General features: G+C 31.1%; 1 protein-coding gene across 2 annotated transcripts in view; it reads right to left on the bottom strand.

Moving 5' to 3' along the window:
- Positions 1 to 1612: 1612 nt before the first annotated feature.
- LOC106456878 (beta-arrestin-1-like) overlaps positions 1613 to 22482 on the bottom strand; it is a 39016-nt gene continuing 18146 nt past the window's right edge. The window contains exons 5-14 of one of the 2 annotated variants that reach the window (XR_002610024.1): positions 18640 to 18887; positions 17988 to 18115; positions 15343 to 15478; positions 13991 to 14075; positions 13712 to 13784; positions 12867 to 13010; positions 10540 to 10626; positions 9107 to 9250; positions 4968 to 6142; positions 1613 to 4919 (exon numbers count right to left, since the gene is read on the bottom strand). Coding sequence is in view for 1 of the 2 variants with exons in the window: in XM_013916247.2 (XP_013771701.1) it covers positions 6052 to 6142; positions 9107 to 9250; positions 10540 to 10626; positions 12867 to 13010; positions 13712 to 13784; positions 13991 to 14075; positions 15343 to 15478; positions 17988 to 18115; positions 18640 to 18887 (1136 nt within the window). In the remaining variant the exon portion in view is untranslated. Of the gene's footprint in view, positions 6143 to 9106; positions 9251 to 10539; positions 10627 to 12866; positions 13011 to 13711; positions 13785 to 13990; positions 14076 to 15342; positions 15479 to 17987; positions 18116 to 18639; positions 18888 to 22482 lie in introns of both variants that reach the window. The other variant, XM_013916247.2, reaches the window with a different exon arrangement.

The following is a 22482-nucleotide window of genomic DNA, read 5'->3' as shown; positions in this document are numbered from 1 at the left end:
CGTATACTATATATTTACTTTTAGATTGAACTGAATTTAGATTAAATTGGTATACGTTTCCTACTTCAACAGGCAAAATATCATTTGATTATTTATCTTATATATGAGATCTTTGTATACCTACTGAAATTCATCGTAGTGTAAATAATCAGTATATACCAATTAAATCTATATTACTAGTTGTCAGTTTTAAATACAAATAACCCATTGTACCTCACATTTATAATTATAAAACTTCATTGGTAATTTAAGATTAGATTGAGATGAAAGAAGAGTGTTAAATATACACGACTGTTTAAATTAAAGCATTTGTATTCTAAAGTAAGTGAGCAAACCTCTGTAGACTTTTGACGAATAGCGACATTATTTAAAGCTCCGGATACAATTGTCATAACCAACAGTGTAACGTAAGTAAAATTATTACCGATTGTATTGTAATAACAGAGCAAAGAAGAAGAATTCGTCTTGTCAATTGTTTTCTAAAGTAACTGAACCAACCTGTGTGGACTTTGACAAAAATAGACAATTATTTAAAGCTCTGGATTAACCTGGGGTAATTAATTGTGTAAAGAACATTTGTATATACGTTTGACTTGTTTTAAAAACAATTGAAATGTGTGCTGTTTGTTTATTGTTGAAAGTTATGGTCAACAAGTCACAGACACCTACTGTAAAGAATCCGGCCCACACATATGTTTGTTTGTAATTAAGTACAAAGTTACACGATGGGCTATCTGTGCTCTGCCCACCACGGGTATCGAAACAAGGATTCTAGCGTTATAAGTCCACAGACATACCGCTGTGCCACTAGGGGGGGGGGGGCACACATATGTAAAAAACAGACATTGACTTAGTTTTTTTGTAAAAATAATCTTTCAAGATCCTTTCCATAAACATGTAGTGACAAGAAATTTGTGAACTGGGGACGATGAATTACATTGTAAAATTCTACAAAGGGCTCTAAATTTAGAATTTTAAATTTTGAAATTCCAAGTATAATCATTGAAGATTTCATACTTAAAATTAATAAAAAGAAATATTCTCCACCTTTCAATAAAAACATCTTTTTCATGTTTCAATCTTAAATTAATATATGTCACTTTATCTAAATATAAATCAAATGTACCTTTTTTCAACTTTAAAAGTAAATTTGGAAAATCAGCAAAATATATTATTACCCGCATGTATGTGCTTTCTTATATCAAAGCCACATCAGGCTATATGTTTTCTCCACCAAGAGGAATCAAACCCCTGACTTTAGTGTTGTAAATCCGAAGACCTACCACTCTCCCACCTGGGGACCAGACAGGTAATAACTTTAATTTAATGTGTAAAACGTCTTATACCTAAATTCTTATCTTAGATACCAGCCCTGATGATGGTAACTGTTTGTTTTGTTTGTAATTAAGCACAAAGCTACACAATGGGCTATCTGTGCTTTGCCCACCATGGGTATCGAAACCCGGTTTCTAGCGTTGTAAGTCTGCAGACATGCCGCTGTGCCACTGGGGGGCAACATTCTGCACACTCTACAAGATCGAAAACGTGTTACACACTGGATATACCTGAAATGGTTGCAGAGTAACAGTGTTAAATAATAACTGAACCAAACTTGAAACAATATCTTTTAATACACCCTGTACAAATCAAAAGTTAATGCCCTGAAAAATTATCTTGCAAGTTTACAAAGCTCCAGATACAAATTTGCAAGCCTGGTGAATACAGTTCTAATAAAAAAAATTATAAATTAATAGAGTAAGATAAGCACACATATTCTAAAGAATGAACTGATTTTAGGTGAAATACACAATTTCCTTACATCATATTGTGAGATTATATTTGAAAAATATAAAACAATTTATTTAAATCCTGGGTTAAGTAACTTGATATATTCATGATGAGCATGTTCACAGTCTTGACTCGAGTGGTATGGAGAGGACTAGGGAAGTGCATTTAACATATAAATACTACTATTTCTGACTTATTACTAGCATTCTGAGTACAGCATAGACAAGATTACAAGCACTGTAACTTGCTTTATTCTATTAAGCAGTGAAAGTGTTATTCTACTCACTTTGATAAAATGAACTGATATTAGGTCCATGGCTAAATACAAGCTCTATCTAAAGTAACATGGAGAATTGCATTTGTTGCAAAAAGCTAAACAGGAAGAAAAAGTTACTTTTTAAAATGATTAATGATAGTTAACTCTACAATTATAAGCCTGATACATTTGCTTTTAATGTAGAAACTATTTATTATATACTATCAACAAAGTTAAAATGCTGATAGACATAATGCAGCCAGTATAATCTTCAAGGTTCTCCTATGTTTAATTAATGAACAGATAATGCAATGCGTAGTTCTAATGATTAATACATAAAATTACAATATACAGTTTTACTCAACAAATTACGATGCACTGCACCATTCAACAATTAAAATCATTGCAACACACAGCTGTAATGAGTTTTAAACAAATAATCTCAGCTATAAACCCCCAATTATCTTAACTCTGACATTTAACAACAGACATTAAGATGTGTTTAATTTGTAAACATAAAAGTGTTAAATACATTTCAAAACAAATTACATTTAGTAAAGTATTACTTACAAAGTTGCAACTGTTTCCAAAAGTAAAACAAATTCACTGGCAATTAAAGACATTGCACATATCAAAGTCTAAAAAATTGAAGAATAACAAATATTAATTTAATCAGACTTCTAATTTTTTTTAAATGTTATGAGCATATGTAGGCTTTTCAATTATGATACCAGAGATTTGTTTTTCAATCAGCATGTGAATAATTCCAATGTTTTTTGAAAGTTCATACATTCTTTCTTGTTCAAAGGATAACGGTCAGTTTTAGGTTATTTTATTCAGTTCTTAGATATTTTAAAAATATGTTTCAAATTGAATTAATAGTTTTTTTCAACATAGTTGTGCTTCTTGTTGGAGAAAAATCAAAAGGCATAGACTCTCTCTCTCTAGACATTGTTTAAGTAATTAATATTTCACTTTTTATGGTTTTATCAGTAAAAAAAGAAATGCCCCTAAACAATGATAAGTTCCTGGGAATACATTAAGAATAGAAATCTAATTTTTTGTTTCCTCTTAGAGAAGATTCAGTAGAAGCCTGTCATCATAAAAATGAAATGTTTTTCTGAGAAGTTACAAAGTTTAACAAATTAAAATATAAAAAAAACTTAATAGCTTTGTTTGTTGAATTTCAAGCAAAGCTATTTGAGGTCTAGTTGCATTAGTCATCTAATCTTTTAAGTAAGAGATAATAGAGAAAACAGCTAGTCAACACCACCCACTGCCAACTCTTCACCTAATAAATAGTGGGATTTGATCACCATTTTTAAAATGCACCTACGGACCCAAAGTCCAGAGTGCAACTATTTCTTTCTTTTGGCAGTAACGATGTGCGAACCTCAGATCCACAGTCCAGCATACTAACCATTTGGCCGACCTCAGCTCAACTTCATAATATACTGCTCGTCTTAAAGATACAAAAGAAGCAGCCACTACAATTTTTCTTTTTTTTTTATCCTACAAGTCAATTTTTGTGTCATCCAATAATTTCGTAATTCCATTCTACATTTCAACTAGTTATTTCTCCGATTCAAGAAAATAATGAAATGCAGCAAACACAATACAATAAGCAAGGTACTACATGTTGTACCCATCTACATACAAATTTATGTATATATGCATGTTTATTTGTTTGTGTCTACATATGTATATGTATATATTTACATTATTCAAACTAATATACAATAGCATGCTTTACATAGACTGTATCAGTTTGTCTTATATAAGCAGACTAGTATGTAGCAAGAAGAGAAAAGATCCAATACAAGTTAGTTTAGAAAATGGCATTCTTTGTCTGACCCAACTTGTTTGGGAGTATTTTCAAGCTTTTCAAATTAAATCTGAAAGTACCCAACACAAAGTGTACTGAAAGTTGTACCACGACTAGTGTTGACCCTTGAGGTATAGAAGATTATACTTACAATAATAATAAAAAACACAACTTAATTTCAATAACTCAAAAATTAAATATCTTTTTTTTCATTGCTTCAAATACAATAAAATAAAAAACAAGAAGAGCATATACTGGCACTACCTAAAGTATGGTTCAACTTGTGACAGTTACTATACTGGCACTACCTAAAGTATGGTTCAACTTGTGACAGTTACTATACCGGCACTACCTAAAGTATGGTTCAACTTGTACATTTGTGACAGTTACTATACCGGCACTACCTAAAGTATGGTTCAACTTGTGACAGTTACTATACTGGCACTACCTAAAGTATGGTTCAACTTGTGACAGTTACGATACTGGCACTACCTAAAGTATGGTTCAACTTGTACATTTGTGACAGTTACTATACCGGCACTACCTAAAGTATGGTTCAACTTGCACATCTGTGACAGTTACTATAGACTGCAACTATGTTATTGTAACTTTAAGCACGTTTTCTACACCTATCAACTGAAGCAACTTAACTTTGTATAAGTAAATTTACCTGTTAAACAATTCAGCATAATTTTAAAGAAAATTATATATATATACCGATCGATTTCAACTATGTAAGAAAACTTTAAGAAATGAATTCACTATTTAAATCAATGATTTCAGGAAAACAGAAAAAAAAACAACAAAACAACAACTGAAGACTCAAAATCAATAAGTGAAACAATTCTCATTCTCATATTACTAAATCCATGCAGCTGTATTTGACAAAAAAAACTGTTATTTTAACACTTCACTAATCCTATTTACTTATGAATAACCCAGTCATTTACACATAAATACTTTTGTTTCCATTGGTATACATAACAAAATAAACTTTCATTTATTTTTCTTGTGATCTTAACTAAACAGTTAAGATCAAGAACAAAAAATCTGTTTTTCTAACCAAAACTGTTTAGTAATACATGGAGAACAAAAAACCTGTTTTTCTAACCAAAACTGTTTAGTAATACATGGAGAACAAAAAACCTGTTTTTCTAATCAAAACTGTTTAGTAATACATGGAGAACAAAAACCGGTTTTTCTAACCAAAACTGTTTAGTAATACATGGAGAACAAAAACCTGTTTTTCTATCCAAAACTGTTTAGTAATACATGGAGAACAAAAAAACCTGTTTTTCTTACCAAAACATACATGTTTAACAGTATTATTTTTGTGAATAAAGTATAAAAAAATGAGGACAACACAAGCTTAACACATTTCCAACACAATTCTAAATGTCTTTAAAAAGTTTTAAACATGTCAAAATAAACCATTTCTTATGTAAATATAAATCCAACAAACAGTGAGTTCTTCCTAGTTAAAGCTGAGAGCCATCTAAAACAATAACTTCTTAAAAAAGATTATAATCCAATTTACACTAACTGCAATAACCTTAGGTTAAAGCTAAAGTTAAGCATTGCATTGTTCTCTTTTGGTTACTGTTATAAACACAAACCAATATCCTGAACTCCTTTAGTTTACATACATAATAATAATAATAATCAAAATTCAATAATACATATTTTCTCATTCAATCAACTTTAAGCTTTGAAGGTTAAATTATGGAAAAAAACTTTTCACTAAACTTTTCAGCACACATTAATCCTTAAAGGTTTTACTACCTAATAATCAGACTGCTTTACCAAAAGACTGGAAGATATTGAGCAAAGGCCTAACTGGCACGAGAACTATTTTTTAACAACTAGCTTCGGCTGTTAGTTTAAAAATTTCATACTACTCTTAACCTTCTAAAATTCATGTTTCTCCACCAAAATCAGTAATTTAATCTTAAATAAAACTGCTGGATCAATTTCTCATTAGCATAGTAGAAGTCTCTGATAAAACAGGAAAATGTGACAATAAAAAAACATCAGACATACCTAGCCAACAACTATTTCTCTGTCTGTTGTTGTTAAATATTTATTGAAGATTAATGAGCTGGCCCAAATAACACTGTCTGCTACAAACCTTAAGTAATTAAAAACATTGAGAAACAAGTCTTTTCATCAATGTTTACTGCCTTCAAGCATCTGTTTCTCCTCTCAGTCGAAGTCTTGCAAAATCTTCGAAAATGATGTCATCATCCTGATCTGCTAGTCCACTTGTTTGATCACTAAAATAAACACAACATGGATACTTTGGTGGTTACACATTAGATACAATACATGTAGCCCATATAGAAAGAGTTAACTCTTTCCCTATGGGTACCCTTTTCTACAACATTTTTAAAAACATTTAACATTTTCAAAATTTAATCAAACTACTTTATTATCAATATATGTGATTAAAACTTGACATCAAAACACAGTTAATATATCAAATTTTAATACAACTTTTAATTTCTTAGTTCTATAAGGAAATATTTTAAAAATGCCTTAAACTCCCATGGTATGAGAATTCTGACATTTACTCTCTCGGTCTCCGTTCTTCCCTAATTTATTTATCACCCCTCCCCAGTAGTACGGAATTTAACACAAATTACTCATTATAATATAATAATTTCTCAGTATACCATTAGTATAAAAAAGTAGGTTTAAGTTTCAACAGCAAAACAAGAAGAACCAGGTAAGTACTATATTTTTTGCTTTTCATTTGGATTCTTTATTTATTATTATAAAACTAACTAAAATGTAAAAATTATAAACTTATTTGGTTACATAAGGTAAAATAAAAGTTAAAAAATTCTTCACAATCTTGCAAGCAGCTCGTGCATTACATAATTTGATATGGCATCATGAACTGCACATTCCCCAAGTGATTTACAACTTATGTGGTGGGATTATTAGTTAGACACAGTTCAAATGTCAATAATATTAAATATAAATAGATGTATATTGTTACGAGCTTTAAGCTACTTAGCATAAACAACTGTGGTTTCCTGTTACAACTTGCAGTCATTTTAGAAAGAAAAAAAGGGTAATTTAGATTTAATTCCTAATTTTTATGGAGGTTACGAGGTTGGTCAAATCGACCAACCCCATATAGAGTCAGGGTACAGAAAATAACAGATAAAATACAAATTTTTTCTGAAACAAAAATACTCAACATTTATTTAGGAGGTTTAGAGATCATGCAATGAAATTTAACAATTTTCAGATGGAGCAGCCAACACTTCAAGAGAGTTTGACTTTCTAAATTTACAGAGAAAGTTTCAGTAAAAATATGTAATTAAAAAATCAGTTTTTTTTAACAAAAGGCTTGTAATGTTTACTAATAGTCTGTGAAATTTCGTGAAGATACGCAAACATTATCAAAAGTTATAATACAACTAATCTCATGGTTACTCTGGTGGTTACATAGTAGGCGCAATGCACCTAGCCCATTGTGAAAGAGTTAATTAAATAACCATTACCATTGTATTTCAATATAATTATTTCAAAATAAAATATTTTTAAAATGCTAAATATGCTTTTTTCTTTGTTTCATATGGCATTTCTTCTTTTTCTATTGCTCAGTTTACATTTTATTATGCCCACCATACAATGTGTATAGTGGTTATCAAATTAGAAACTCAAATTTAAGATATTTACAAGCTAGAATATAAAATAAGAACATTCTCCCATTTTTAGATTTCCCGAGATACCAATATATTTTTAAAACCTACCAGAGTAGCCTTCGCCCACTACTCCACAGTTTTTGTCAATGCCTACTTTCTTTAAGACTTAAGTATATGTTCATAAACAAGAGAAAGGGCACTTTCCAAACTACTTAAATCTGACAGTCATTTGTAACTGTCTTGAAGGAGAAACTTGTAATTTTACTGGAAATGTTGAAGTCTGTTAACTAAAAATCATTGCTCTGAACAGATATGAGATTTTTTAAATCCACATATAGTTTAGTTATTAGAAAGCTAAGTAAATTACAGTGGTTTTATGTGTACCAGTACAGTAATTTGATATTTTGGTGTTTTAAATTGCATCTTTGAAATTTACAAAAAATTAATTTGTCCTCTTCCTCCACTTGAGAAAATAAACAAGCCTTACATCAAGGCTTAGCAAGTATTACATGCAGTATATGTCAATTTCATAACATCAAAAGTACTAGAAATCATTGTTTTTCTATTTTTTACTTATTTATTGTTCAATGCTATAAGTAAAAAACAACTAAATATGAAGCATTTATGAGTAAATATTAATAACATGTTCATAAGCATTTACACACTTCGTTCACCTATACTTCTAAATTCCAAACCGTCTAAAGAGAATGACTAACATCTAAATACCAAGCTTATTGGGTTGGTTAAGATTTTGTAGAGAGCCATATCATAAACCAATGAACTGTAAACAAGCCAATACATCTTCTCTCACAGTGTTCTTGGAGCTGGGATTACAATAACCTATGTGGAAAAGTTCTATATATTGCACCTCACAAACTTATTTGATATCGACTGTGTCATAATATGGTGTCACTAAACAGTCTAATGGCAGGAGTGTTGATTCATTGCTGTATGTTCAGTAGGTTTCTACTTCAATTGCTAACAGTGGGATAAATGTAGGAAAGAGATGTGAAAAGGTTAGAAGTAAACACTGTCAGGAGTACTACTTTGTGATCAATACTAAAAAAAAGGATAAAGTTTTCTGAAACAAAACAATAACAAAAAAAAGTTAGATATACATTTAGGAGGTTTTACAGATTACTAAAATGAAATCTGAAAACTTCAGATGAATAAAAGTGTTTTTAATTTTAGCATGAGAATCACTTTGCACATAGAACAGTCAACATTCTAACTAATTTATGGACAAATTTTTAGTAAAAATATTTAAAGTTTTATTTTTTGTCTACAAACGACTTGTAATGTTTACTAAAAGCTTGAAATATTTTGTGAAGGTATACAAAACATGTTAAAAGCTATAGTATGGAAACTCTGATGGTTACTTTGGAGTCACATGATTGATGTAATCCACCAAAACAATAGCAAAAGGGTTAATAAATTTGGAAGAGGTAATTAAAATAAATTATTCCTTGGTTAGAGCATTACATCCTGTATGATTATCATTATTACAATAACCACAGTTCTGAAGTTACAGAAGAAAAATATTCTAAATGGTTAATACATAAGAATAACATTGCAACTTACGTTTCCAGTTGAATGAGATTGGTGTCAACAGGAACCATTTTATCATTATGTTCATCTGATCCTTGAACTGGATTAACAAGTGTGTCTTGTGTCTCCTCAGGTTTTGCATTCATTAGGACAAATGGAAGTTCTGCAATTACATCTCTGTTATAAAAAAAACAACAAAAAACTTAAAATCCAACTAGTTGACAAATTACTTGTCAGCCATGATAATGGTCACTGCTGACAAAGTGAAAAACGGAATACCTATTGTATAAATTTTTTTTTTAAATCAAATGTTATTTTCCACAATCATAGAAACATTAACACATTGGGACATAACCAAGATAAGTTTGATAAAGTGAAAAGTATTGAAAGTATTAAGGTAACTAATGGGTAAAAATGCTGACTACTTTACAAATTGAGAAAACAAGTTATGACAAGATATTTTAACCCTCTTGCCCCAGGTATCCTTTACCGTGCATGACACAATGTTTTAGTGTTTTACATTCAAAATATTATTAAAAAAATTCTGAATTCCCTCTAGTTTGACACATGTGACACATTTTCTCCAGGTATCTTCTCATCTCTATTTTTTTTTTGGTGGTTACGAGGTCAGTCAAATTGAACAACCTAGTATAGAGTTAGGGTAGTGAAAATAACAGATAGAATATAAAGTTTTACTAAAAACAAACATTTGAAATGTATTTAAGATATTTTAGAGATTACACAAATGAAAATTGAGATTTTTTGAGATGAAGAAAAGTATTTTTAACCTTAGTACGAAAATCACTTTGCACACTATTCAAAACAAATACTTGATATATTCAAGGACAAATATTTTTTTAGTTTATTAAAAATATTTCACTAAAAAATATGAGTTTTTGTATGTGAAAAGCTTATAATGTTTACTGAAAGACTGCCAAATTTCGTGAACATATACACATTGTAATGCTTGGAGACAGCTTGAATGGGTAATGAAGAAAAACTATAATATAAGTTTAACATAACAGTAAATGTACAACGTTTGTCTTCATGCATTACTAGTCTCAAAGTGGGTTCCTCATCATCAAAATTAAAATATACACACTGTATCAAATCTATAAAGACTACATTTTTACTTCTCATTTTCCTCCTCCTGCTAAGTGTTAACAACTAACAGTCCTTGGAATGGCCTAATATTTATAAAAAATAATTAATTAAAAAAAACAGTTTAAAACGTAAAATTTACAATTACGAATAGTGGAATATAATTTTAAGAAAAGGTTGGTTTCTTAAATTTCAAATAATTACTTCTCTAGTAAAATTCTTAATTACCTGTCTCTGATCAATTTATTGCTCCATGAAATAGATTGGGGCTTTTTAGTTTTGTTACTTTAATCTATCTTCGATTAGTATTATTTTATAAAAAAAGAGTTCTGACCTAACCACTTCGTAGAAGCAAAACAACCTACCCTCCAAGTGGGCCCAGGCATAGCTTCACCTTCACTTTATACTGGACAATGATTCCCAAATTTTCTTTTTGGTCTGGGTCTGTAATTCTGTACAGAAATAAATAATAAAATATTAGATAATGGTAGTACATATAATCTGTCTACTTTCTCTTTTTCTACAGGTTTTAAATATTACATTTATCTTTGTGCTTTTATGGCAGTTGAGTTTGATTAAGTTGATGTATAATGTTATGTGAAAACAAAGGAACTGGCAGGCTGGAACAAAAACTACTTCTTTAATAATCAGCTTAGCAGTTAAATAAACCACTGAAATGATAAATAATTTTCAACTAATTATTAGATTACAGAAACTCAATTGTAATCTTAGTAAGCAACAACCAAGTAATTATAAGCCACATTCACACTCAGTTAACTTTATACCATTAACTCTATCATTAAGGGTTCGATCCCAGGGACCGGCCTTGTAACCATTTTGTGCTTGTTATAGTTCTCATACTAAAACTTTAATACAGTAGGTTATCTTTACAAAATTTGACAGACTTTTATTAAACATCAAAAGTCTTTTGTACACAAAAAATCAGATATTTTAATGAAGTACTTTTACCAAAGATTTGTCTGTGAATGCATATAGTATTTCTATATACAAGTTCAGTGCTAACGGATTTCCACATTAAGACTAAAAACACTTTTCTTTGTCTCAAAAACCTTGAATTTTATTTGTGTAATCTCCAACACTTTTTTAAATAAACTTCAATTTTTTTTTCTGTAAAACTTTATATTTTCTCTACCCTACTTTATACAAGGTTGATCAATCTGACTGACTTCAGAACCACCAACACACGCACACAGAAAATCTAAATTACCCTTTTCTTTTTTAGAATGACTTCAAATCATAACATGAAACTACATTTGTTTATCCTAAATAGCTTTACACTCATAACAGTATATATCTATTTATACTTGAATTTTATTGCTTTATTGCCCTTTGAAACCCAAATAATTACTCTCTGTACCATTATAAGTTGTAATTCACTTGTCGAACTTGCAGCTCATTACACTATCGAATTACGTAACACACAAGCTACTGCAAGCGTACATCATGAAAAGTTATTATATTATTATCATTATTACTTGTTTCACCTAATCTAACTTTAACTAACATAAAAAATTGCCAATTTTTACATTTCAATTACTTTTATAATAATAAATAAATAAAGAATACACATGGAAAAGTACTTACCTAGGTCTTTGTTTTTGTATTTTTTACCGTCGATTTTTAATGACACTTAATCCAACATTTTATTATACTAACGGTAGTACTGCACTAAATAATTTTTATTTAATTAAATAATGCACTAAAGAACACAGAATAATAAAGTGAAAAAAGCAGACAATGTCCCATAACTATCACTATTTTTTTGGCTTTCTAATATGTGGCAACACTCATTAAAAATTCATCTAAGCTCAATGTGTTTTCCATGGAAATCAAGCTTGAACTGAAAGCAAAATTGGCAATTCTCATTACAGAAAACACTATAATATAATATGTCACTTGATAAACGAAAACCTTGGATTTCTATTGATTATAAATAATACAGTATTGAACAGCATGGAGAACTATTAGCAATTTCTGAAAGAGAGGATGTGGCAAGTGGGGCATGGTTGTCTATTTCATGGCTCTATAACCAAATAATGATTGAAGGCTATGAAAATTATGCCTGAATGATGATATTATAACAAGTTATTTACACTAAATTTCATATATATTGGATGGGTGGTAAATAAATTAGAGAAGAGGAAATTCTTAGGGAGCAAATGTCACAATTCACACACTAGGGGACATTTTACATTTTTTTATTGCTTTATAAAAGTAAGAACTTAAAACTTATATGCTATTAAAATATGGATTATTAGTTATGTTTTTACTCTATATCTATTGATACATCATGAAAAGAAAGTAGTTTAATTAAATTTTGAATGTAACTCACTAAAACCTCTTGACATGTGCAGAAAAAGATGCCCATGGAGACAGGGTTAAATTATATAAAACTATCTGTATGTGATCGTTTAATATTCTTGATGTAAAAATCTTCGCATTCTCAAACTATGGGCATATAAACATACTATAGCCAGTTACAGCAAACAGCCTGAAAAACAAATTGTACAATCCACTCTACTTGAATAACTGACAAAAGGGCTAAATATCAAGATTATGAATAAATATTTACCATAAAACACAATAATGAAACATTCTCAAAAGAAAGAGGGAAATGGAAAAAAAACAAAAAACTTGAAGGTATAAAATGTATCAAAGTTGAGCAACTTACATTGTGGAAGAAGCAAGATTCGTATCCTCATGTTTCAGCTGACCATCAAGAGCTAAGCCTCGTTTGTCTTTGTTGTTTGCAAGCAATGGCTTCAAGTAAAACACCTTTGATAATGTAAATCCAGGTCCTATAGGACAACCATCCCTGATAAACAAGACAAAATTATTGAACATTTCTTAAGATATATATAATTTAACCTCAATACAAAAGTACAAATAACATGAACAAAATTCAAGTATAACATCTTAAATAATGTAAACCTAGATACTTTAAGATTATCATCTCTGATAAACAGGACAAAATTACCGAATGTTTCGTAAGATACATACAGTTTAGCTGCAGTATGCATGTACAAATAATAACAAATTTGCAGGATTAAAAAAAAAATCAACTTCATTTTGGCCATAAATCTGTTTTTTAAGTTTGAATCTATTATCATATCTTAATACAACAATTCAATTAAGTTAGTGTTTTGATTTTAAAACCACCTTATTTTATGCCATTGTTTTTTTATTCATGAGCCCCAGATTTGAAGCCCTTTGGTTAAATTATATTGTTAAAGTAGAGTTAACATTTTTGATGAATGCAAGACAAAAAGAACTGAATACCAAGCTTAAAAGACATAAATGTCTCAACAGACACATTCTTAAATTAGTAAAAGTAAATTTTAAAAAGTAGAATTCACAAAATAATTTTAGTTGAAGAAAAATTGGTTGAGCCAGTTTAAAAAGAACGGAGGAATTTAATTATTCAATTCATGCCACATTATAATAATAATCATTCTATTTTGAGATTTACATGACCACAGAAGCATTCTAACATTATTTATTAGTAAAAGTACTTACTCGCTCTCTACTTCAGCTACTGAACATTTGTATCGAGCAGTGGAAAACAAACATATGTCAGCAAATTGTCGAACTGTAATATACCATATAGAAAAAAAACATAATTATCCTCCACCAACTAAAGTGAATGTAATGTTTTGTATTCTTCTTTATATATATATATACACACCTAATTAACTAATAATGAAATGTGCCTAGTTTCTCTAAAAAGTGTAATAAAAGTATAAATTGTACAAATATTATCAAAAAGTAATAGTTTTTTGCAATGAACTTACTAACCAGAAACTTTGATTTTTTTGACAGTTCTGTTGGAGTTGTTTGCAACATGCACATTAACTGCTATCTCTTCTCCATGGTAGTATAACTAAGTTCAGAAGAAAATGACAAAACCTTTATAAAAAAAAAGAAGCACTTCTAAGTGAAAAATTACCATACACTTAATTATTAGCTGCATATTAACAGAGGCCATTCTAATAAAGTTTCAATCAAAAAACTCAAGATAAAAAGTAACTTTAAGAACTATTTACATTTAAAACAACTTATATAAATTAAATATAGGAAATTTATGATTAATAGAGAAAATGAAAGCAATCATTCTAGAATATTTTTCTACTCAACAATATTATGCATGTTAGTTAATAAAATGTTAAAATATACAACTATCAAGTATTCTAAAAAAGTTGAATCATAATGCTAAGGAAACAGAGAATAAAAGTACATAAATAACAAGAGAAGTGAATTCTTAAAGAATATTCAAGCATCAAAACAATGTCAGGCTGACATGACAGTTTAAGAGTTGCTGCAATTACTCTTCTTCTGCCAGTTAGTTTCAATCATTTTATACTGAAATGACTCAGGATTACAGAATGTCAACCAGTTGTCATGAACTGTAATAACAAAAAGCTTCTCACATTACTTTTAAAAATACACTAGCTAAAAAATTTAAACTTTAGGCTACTTTATTTCAATGTCTTAGCTGATGTGTGTATGTTTTTAAATTATTTCATTTCAATGACTTTCTCCAAACTAATTAGATTTAAACTAAATGTATTACTTTAGCCTAGTTTTTCAAGTTTAATGACTAAATTTATGGATTTTCTTTACATGTTATTTTTTTATAGTTATTATCATACTTAGAAGTAGACCAAAATCATGAATAAAGTAAAATTCAGCTTTTTTTTTTATATTTCAGCAAGTTTATTAGGAGAAAACTAAGTTAATTTTGACAAATTAAGGTTAATTTTTCAAAAACTGAAACCAATTACATAGTTCTTGTATATTCTGACCATTTTATATAAATTAAATATCTATAGACATTGCAAGAGGAATGCTTAATAGGAAGATTATCACAATATGAGAAACAGATGCTAAGTGGACAAAACACATACTACAGATTGATATATACAAATATTAATTATATTATATTAATTATATAATTAAACATTATTTATCTTTTTATGATGTACAATTGAAGTATAAATAGTTGGTGAATGTCACAACACAAACTGGCCTAGAAGACAAATAATAACACCATTACAAAATTATTTGTATGCTTATGGATGTCTATCAAAAGCTGCCACCACAGGTAATTTTGTTCATGCGTAAAACCAACCCTGGTTCTGAGCTATTACCTCTTTATCTAGAGAAGCTTCGAGATGGAGTTTGTTAGGGGACATCATAAACTCCTTGCTGATTTCCACACTGGGCTGTTCCCCTTGCTTACTAGGTGCATACATAATCTTACGAATAGCCAGCCTTACAGAGTTTCTGTGTGAATAATCAAGGTGATAATACAAATGAAACTAGAAGTTACAAAAAAATCAGACTTGTAGTTATAGGTATTAAACCTATTAAAAGATATTTCAACTAACTCTTTACAGAAATTTTTGGTCATTTCTTAAATTTTAACCTGTAACTAAATTGGAAGTTCTGTAATATTCTTTCAAAAGTTACTTTCTACGAGATGACTACATAAATGATGTATTTCTTTACTGAAATGTTTTCCATTTCCACAATTAACCAGAACATGTTGCGAGATCCTTTCTAATGTCAAATGCACACCTCCATATCACAATTCATGTAACAATTTATGTGAAAATAATAATTTCAACTGTATTATAACAAATTTTTATTTTATGTAACACTTACAAAGAAAAATGTTCCATGCTTACATTTCTGCATAACTCTGAGGATATTTTTTAGAATTTTTCTGTCCATCCCAAAACAGAAGTTTTTATTTACTAAGAAATTACCATCTCATAAGAACACAATTAACCAAATCTTGTTTCTCTTGTCATTTTCCTTCTCTGTGAGTAGATTTATTATTACAGGCTTCATTCATATCACATGTTGTGAAGTCTTAAATAATGATGAACAGCTTTGAAAAATAACTAGATTTATTATTACAGGCTTCATTCATATCACATGTTGTGAAGTCTTAAATAATGATGAACAGCTTTGAAAAATAACTACAGGCAAAGTTTAAACACCACTGGATAGAGCATATTATAACAGTTAAGTAAATATAAGGTGAACAGTAAAATGAACTTATGTTTCCATAAGAAAGTAATTAAAAAAGAAATGTGGAATTAAGTGAGAAGTTTAGAAGAATTACAAAACAGGAACAAATGAACTATGATTTTTTTATAGTTTATTTAAAGATGTTCTTTTCATTACTGAAAATATTTCAGTATTAATTTATATTTGTTTGAAAGTTTTGACAATTTTCTTTCATGAAAAGACATTAAGTAAGCCTTATTAGATTTAGAGCATGGTAATGGCAGAAAAATATTCTAGTAACTCAAATCCTTATTTTTGAATTTTTTTAAGTTCATCATAATCAAACAACACAAATAAATATCTTATAATCTATTGAAAGGATAGTATAGTTAGTATATAAAAATCTATTTTGACCAAATATATTGTAAGCACAAATACTGTTACCTAGCCTGACCTGACACTATTCAGCGAGATCAACTCTTAGGTCACCAATAAATCTTTGTCAGTTTATTTAGCATTCTTTGCAACTTGTAGCTAGAAGTAGTGATTACTGCAATCCGTAAAATAATGTTTTAAAAGAAATATGTTAATGAAAATCAATCATGTTGAAATTGGCTGGATGAACAATAAAAAAATTTAAATTCTAAAAGGAGGTATTTCTAATGTTTTTCAAAAGCGTTTCACAACAATGTTTGATATTTGAAGATGTAAAAAAAAAAAAAAAGATAAAAAAGCACATCAAATTATATTAATTTTTTAAGCCAAAATGAGAAACTCATTAGTAAGTTTGTGCTAAGTTTCACTCAATTTGGTTAAAAATTTCCATTGTTAGAGGAAAAAAAAATCAAGTTAAATCAGTGACACCTTTTGGTCCAGAAGGGATTATCACATACATTGTTTTTTTAAAATTCCTATACTTTTTGAAATTTAACACAACAAAGTAGGATATGTGACACTAGTGAAGTATTGTGTATTTAAGTGTAACAGTGTTTTAAGATAAATACATAACACAAATACTAATATTCAGCTTGTAAAATATGATCTCTCTCCAGAAATAAAAATAGAATTTTTTTAAAAGAATGTAACTGAATCTTTAATAACAGTGCTTCAAGAACACAGAGTATTCAGCAAACATTCTGTATTCATTTTTACCTTTTTTTTTTTTGGTTTTCGGAATCTTTCTCATGAAAATACCCACACTGTCATATTAAGTGTTCTTTTAATAACAACATTTAAAAGTAAGACAAATAAGTAATGGGTATTTCTTTTGCTAAACATAGTTTAGGCAATAGATGGTTATGCTACCATTGAAGTATAGTTTGTTTGGTGACTAGAAGCAGTTGAACTTTGGTGTTTCCTCAAAACCCTTCATTAGCTGAGTCAGCATGAGTACAACGTAACATGTTTACATAATCCATTTAAAGCAGTTTTGAGAGACAACATCATTTCAATGGTGTTATTCATACTGTATACTGTAGGTAAGCTTTGGTTTACTGTGTGACTGGTTGTACAAAATAGGCATCATCTCTAATATCACAATGCACAATAAGAAACAGCTTTTTTGTGTTACTTTGGCCCAGATCCAATTCAACAGTTGGTATGTAACAAAGTTCTTATTAACTAAAGGAATCTTATACATTCCATGAATAAACTGTAATACACTTTCTAATATTAGAAAGGTGAGGTAAAAATAGGATAATGGAGAACCAAGCAGAAAAATAACAGAAGACATTAAAATCTGACAAAAACGGATTACAAATTCATTTTAAAGTCTTGCCTTTTGTGAGGTTTTTCTTCTTCAGTGTCAGCAACATAAGCCTTCAACTCATAGTCCACTCCACATGGTTTCCCAGTATCTCCTGGTGCTGGCTGGAGTGTGACTGATGCAGGACAGTGAGGTGGAAGCTTAAGAAAATAAAGTTTATTATGAAACCTCATCATTACGAGTTCAGATCTTTCAAGCAAAATACACTCAACTTGAAACTACACAAAACTAGTATTACAATCCTTTATATTGTAAATATCTAGGAAATGCTTTTGATCTTTCACTTCCCTCTGCTTGTGATATTCAGTTGGAAACATGGCATAACTTTTCCCTTCACATATTTTTAAAATATTACTTCTTATTTTATCCACCTTTCTTAATAAATCAATTTCAATACATTTTTCAATAATTTTTCATTAAAATTATTTGAAGAAAGATATTTCCTTCAAAAACAATTCTGCTCCAATGAGCAAACTATATATATATTAGTCTTCTAATGTTAAAAGTTAATGACAATTACATTTTGATATCTGAATGAAAGTTGTGCTTAAACTAAAGTTATCCATTTCAATGGAAGTCTTCAGTCTTTGTAACTAACCAGTTTATAAGTTCTTTTAGCAAGCAAGATAGTCTGTTTGAAGAAGTTCACTAAAACGACTCTGACCTCAAAGTAAAATGGATAAGAATTTGGCCCTAGTTTCCTTATGAGTCTCTCCTGAAGCCGTGTCAAGGGTTGTTTGGTTTCAGTGGCTATTTCTAAGGGATAGATCTGTGCTGATGCTAAATACAAGTCTTTCCGGAAGGTCAAACCTAAAACATCTAGATCCTCCCTACCATAGCGAAAGGCTGCCAGAACATGTCCAAATACTTTACGCTCCTTCATGTACTCTGGATCCACTAGGATAACACCATCTGCTCAAAAAGAAGTTTAGTAATTCAGCATTTATTGAAAAATCAATTTTTCATTAAGTTTTTGTTTTTCTCAGTGCAACAAATCCACCATTAGGAATCAAACCCCAGATTTTAGCACTGCAAGTCTTTAAACCTACCCAACAAAGGATTTTTTGTTAAAGATCATGCAAAATGGCTTTACTTAAGAAGTCTCGATGTAAACAGTACCTTACTATCACACTGGATTCTACAACAAGAAAGCCTGAAAACTTTACACAAGAAGAAAGTATCAGCTAAGTGTTTTATAACAATTTATGGTTATTTGGGATGGAAAAATTGCTGGAGAAATTTAAGTCAAAAATCAAATTAATAAAACTGACAATCTGTTTGTTTGTTTTTTTTTCATATTTTTTAAATCAATTTTTGTTTGTTTTCATATTTTCATAACTGACAACTTTCATCTACGATTAAATACATGAATGGGCTTTTAGTCTTTAATCATACAACTCGGGGAGAAATGGCCAAGTGATGTAAATAACTTGAAACAAAGGTACGAAGAGTAGTCCACATACCAGCCCCGATGATGACCTCTAAAGAAAGACAGAGATAGGCAGACAGGGACTTGGGCAAGTTGACAGATTTTACAAGAAGATACCCTAAAAAGGCAATACTCCACAGGCAAAAGGGAAGAATACACCAGCCTAATTGTAAGGGTAATAGGAGAGAGGTCCCAGGGCATGGAGAGATTCCATGAAATAAACAAGTGGTTACGTAAACCATGTAAGGGAGCAGCTTGAGCGAGATATCATTGGAGGTCACAGACTGGAAACAAGAGGCAGTAAGGATCAGAATGGACATAAAAGTGGGAAATGGAGGAACATCAAATGGGAGAAAAAGCGGAATTACCCTCCCTCACAGCAGAAGTCTTTGGCAAAAATGAACAGTGAGGGAAGAGGAGAACATAGGAACTGTGGAACAGCACGAATTGCATCAATTGCAAAGATCTCAGATCGCTGCCAGTTACAAGTCAATAATATAAGGAATAGGGATTTGAAGGAAAGGTGATATAAGGAACACGAAGATAAAGGTACAAATGGAGGACAAGTGAGAACATGAAAGACAACATTGAGATTCCAATCCAGAAGAGAGACAAGGCAGGTAGAATAGGAAAGGGAAACAAATGATATAACAAAAACAACACTGGATATTGGAAAACAAAAGTACATTTAGTAATTCTAAACTTACAAGATAATGCAGCTCAATAGCCAGCAATTGAGGAAACTGATAGTCCCCTAACAAAGAACCAAGTGAAATATGCAGTCAATTGTAGTAGTGAAGGACGATATCCTTGGTGGAGTGAACAGCAGTGGAAAGTATACAATTAATGTGGATAAACTGCCAAGGTGAATAGATGTACAGGATGAGCAATCAACGAGGGAACATTCCTTGAAAATCCGGATTGTCTGGCAGGGGACCGGACAAAAGTCATACGTGAAGCCGGAGGCCAGGAATGGACAGATGATGCACATCTGATTAAGATTGACGAAGGAGTGTTGGAGACAATGGCAAAGGAAGGGGAGGAGACACTGAAAGCCTGTATGGAAGTGGAAACCATGTCTGAGCAGGCTAAAACCTGAGCCACTAAGAGCACAAGACACAGAGTGGTCTGAAACAATGAAAGGACCCTGGGAAAAAGACAAATAGGAGGATATGCATACAATAATATCCCTTCCAGATTTGACTGAGAGCATCTACAGCTACTGCTAAAGGATGAGGAACTGGAGACTAAATATGGGGAAGTTGTGCATTGATTCAGGGCACCCAGAATATGACATGCAAACAATCTCATGTGATGATTGTGAGCCCAGTAGAGGAGATTCAATGTTTGGAAACAAAGATCTTGTTTGGTGATATAAGACACTGTGGAATTGTCGGAGTTGGCCATCACCAAACCTCTTGAGTGTTGAGATATGCACTCCAACCAAAAAGGGAAGCAACTGTAAAAAAATAACAATCCAGTCAAGGAAGTGGAAGAGGAACTCCAATGGTAGTACTGGTCCAATCCAACCACCAAGCAAAGTAGGCCTGTTGGTGAGGAGACAGGGTAGTAGGAGCAACTAAGGGATCCTGAATGAGGCTCCACTTGTCGAGAAACACCCACTGAAGGTGATGCAAGTGGGCACAACCAAGGGGAATGAGGACTTAGAGGGAAGCTCACATCCTCAAAAAAGATAGGGTCTCTTGTGCAGTAAGAGAGGGAGAGGCCAATAGACCACAAATGAGATGTTCCATATCCCATAAACAAAGGGGAAAAAGCTGGGCCCAGATGAAGAGGTAATTTAAAAACACACAGAGATGAATTAGACATTGTGAGAAACGACTTCTCCTCCTTGATGAGCCAACCCACTCTGGCAGTCTCTCGAGGAAGAAACTAAGCATCTCCAATCCAAAACCTGACTACTCGGCAGAAAGCATAAGGAGCCAAAGTCAGGACAAATGGTTGAGCCCAAGACTGATAAATATGCCCCTGATAAACAAAATAGAGAAAATACTGGGATGCCTGGGATATAGGAATGTGTAGATAGCCATCTGACACATCAACCTTTGTCATCCACAACCCTGGAGTGAAAACCCACTGAAGGGTTAAGTAGAACAACATCACGAAATTTGGAATGATTAGGAAACAGTTCAGAAATGATAAATCTATAACCAGTCTCTAATCTCACATCTTTATGGGTACAATGAACAGACAGGTGTAAAACCCTGGCTGAGAAAGTTCCCCAAATTCTCTGGTCTCTTTCTGAAGTAAGTCCTGAACCGCCTCCTGTAGACACTAGCAAGAAACAGGATCTTTTGGTGGTGAGAGGGGGAGGCAATGGGATCAGGAAAAGGAAGCGAAGGGCCAAACCCTCTGAAAGAACCTGTAGGACCCATGGTTCCATTGTAAATGTTATCCATATAAGATGAAAATGGAAAAGCCTGGTCCTCACTGGCCCGAACTCTGGGTCCAAGTCATCAATGCTATAATCCTTTAAAACACCTTTGAGTGACAACTCGACTGTGAATTGATAAAGAACGAGAAGCCAGAACCAACAACGGGTTAAATGGGAATGGGGAGGGGGCGTCACACAGAAACAGTAGGAGGAAGTTGGAATAAACAGGAAGCTAACGAGGATAAGGAACTATGCAGACAAGCTGACTCAACTCAGATCTCCATTGACTCGGGAAATCCCCCAAACACTTCTTCATGTCAAAAAGGTGCCATGCGCAAGTAGTACCAGGAAGGAGCAAGTAAGCATACTTGAGAAAGAATGGCATCCTGACCAATAATAAAAAAAACCAGACTTTACAAAGTGACCCATCTTAATTGTGTTCTAGTGGACCTGTATTTTGCAAAATAGAGCCACATTTCAATTATAATACATTATCTATGTATATACATTATTACTCTTTACAAATAAGTAAAAAGAAGTAAAGAAAACAATTATCTCTTCTAGTTACTAACTCTTTAATTGTTTGCTAAGCCTTATAAAATTTTGCACGTGGAGAATGTAAAACAAAACAATTTTTTTGGTTTTATATATGCATTTTGAATTTAAAAAAATCATAAATTACT

This window comes from Limulus polyphemus, unplaced genomic scaffold (assembly GCF_000517525.1).
Source record: "Limulus polyphemus unplaced genomic scaffold, Limulus_polyphemus-2.1.2 Scaffold267, whole genome shotgun sequence".
NCBI classification, from domain to species: Eukaryota; Metazoa; Arthropoda; class Merostomata; order Xiphosura; family Limulidae; genus Limulus; species Limulus polyphemus.
This window is presented reverse-complemented; position numbering and strand designations above follow the sequence as displayed.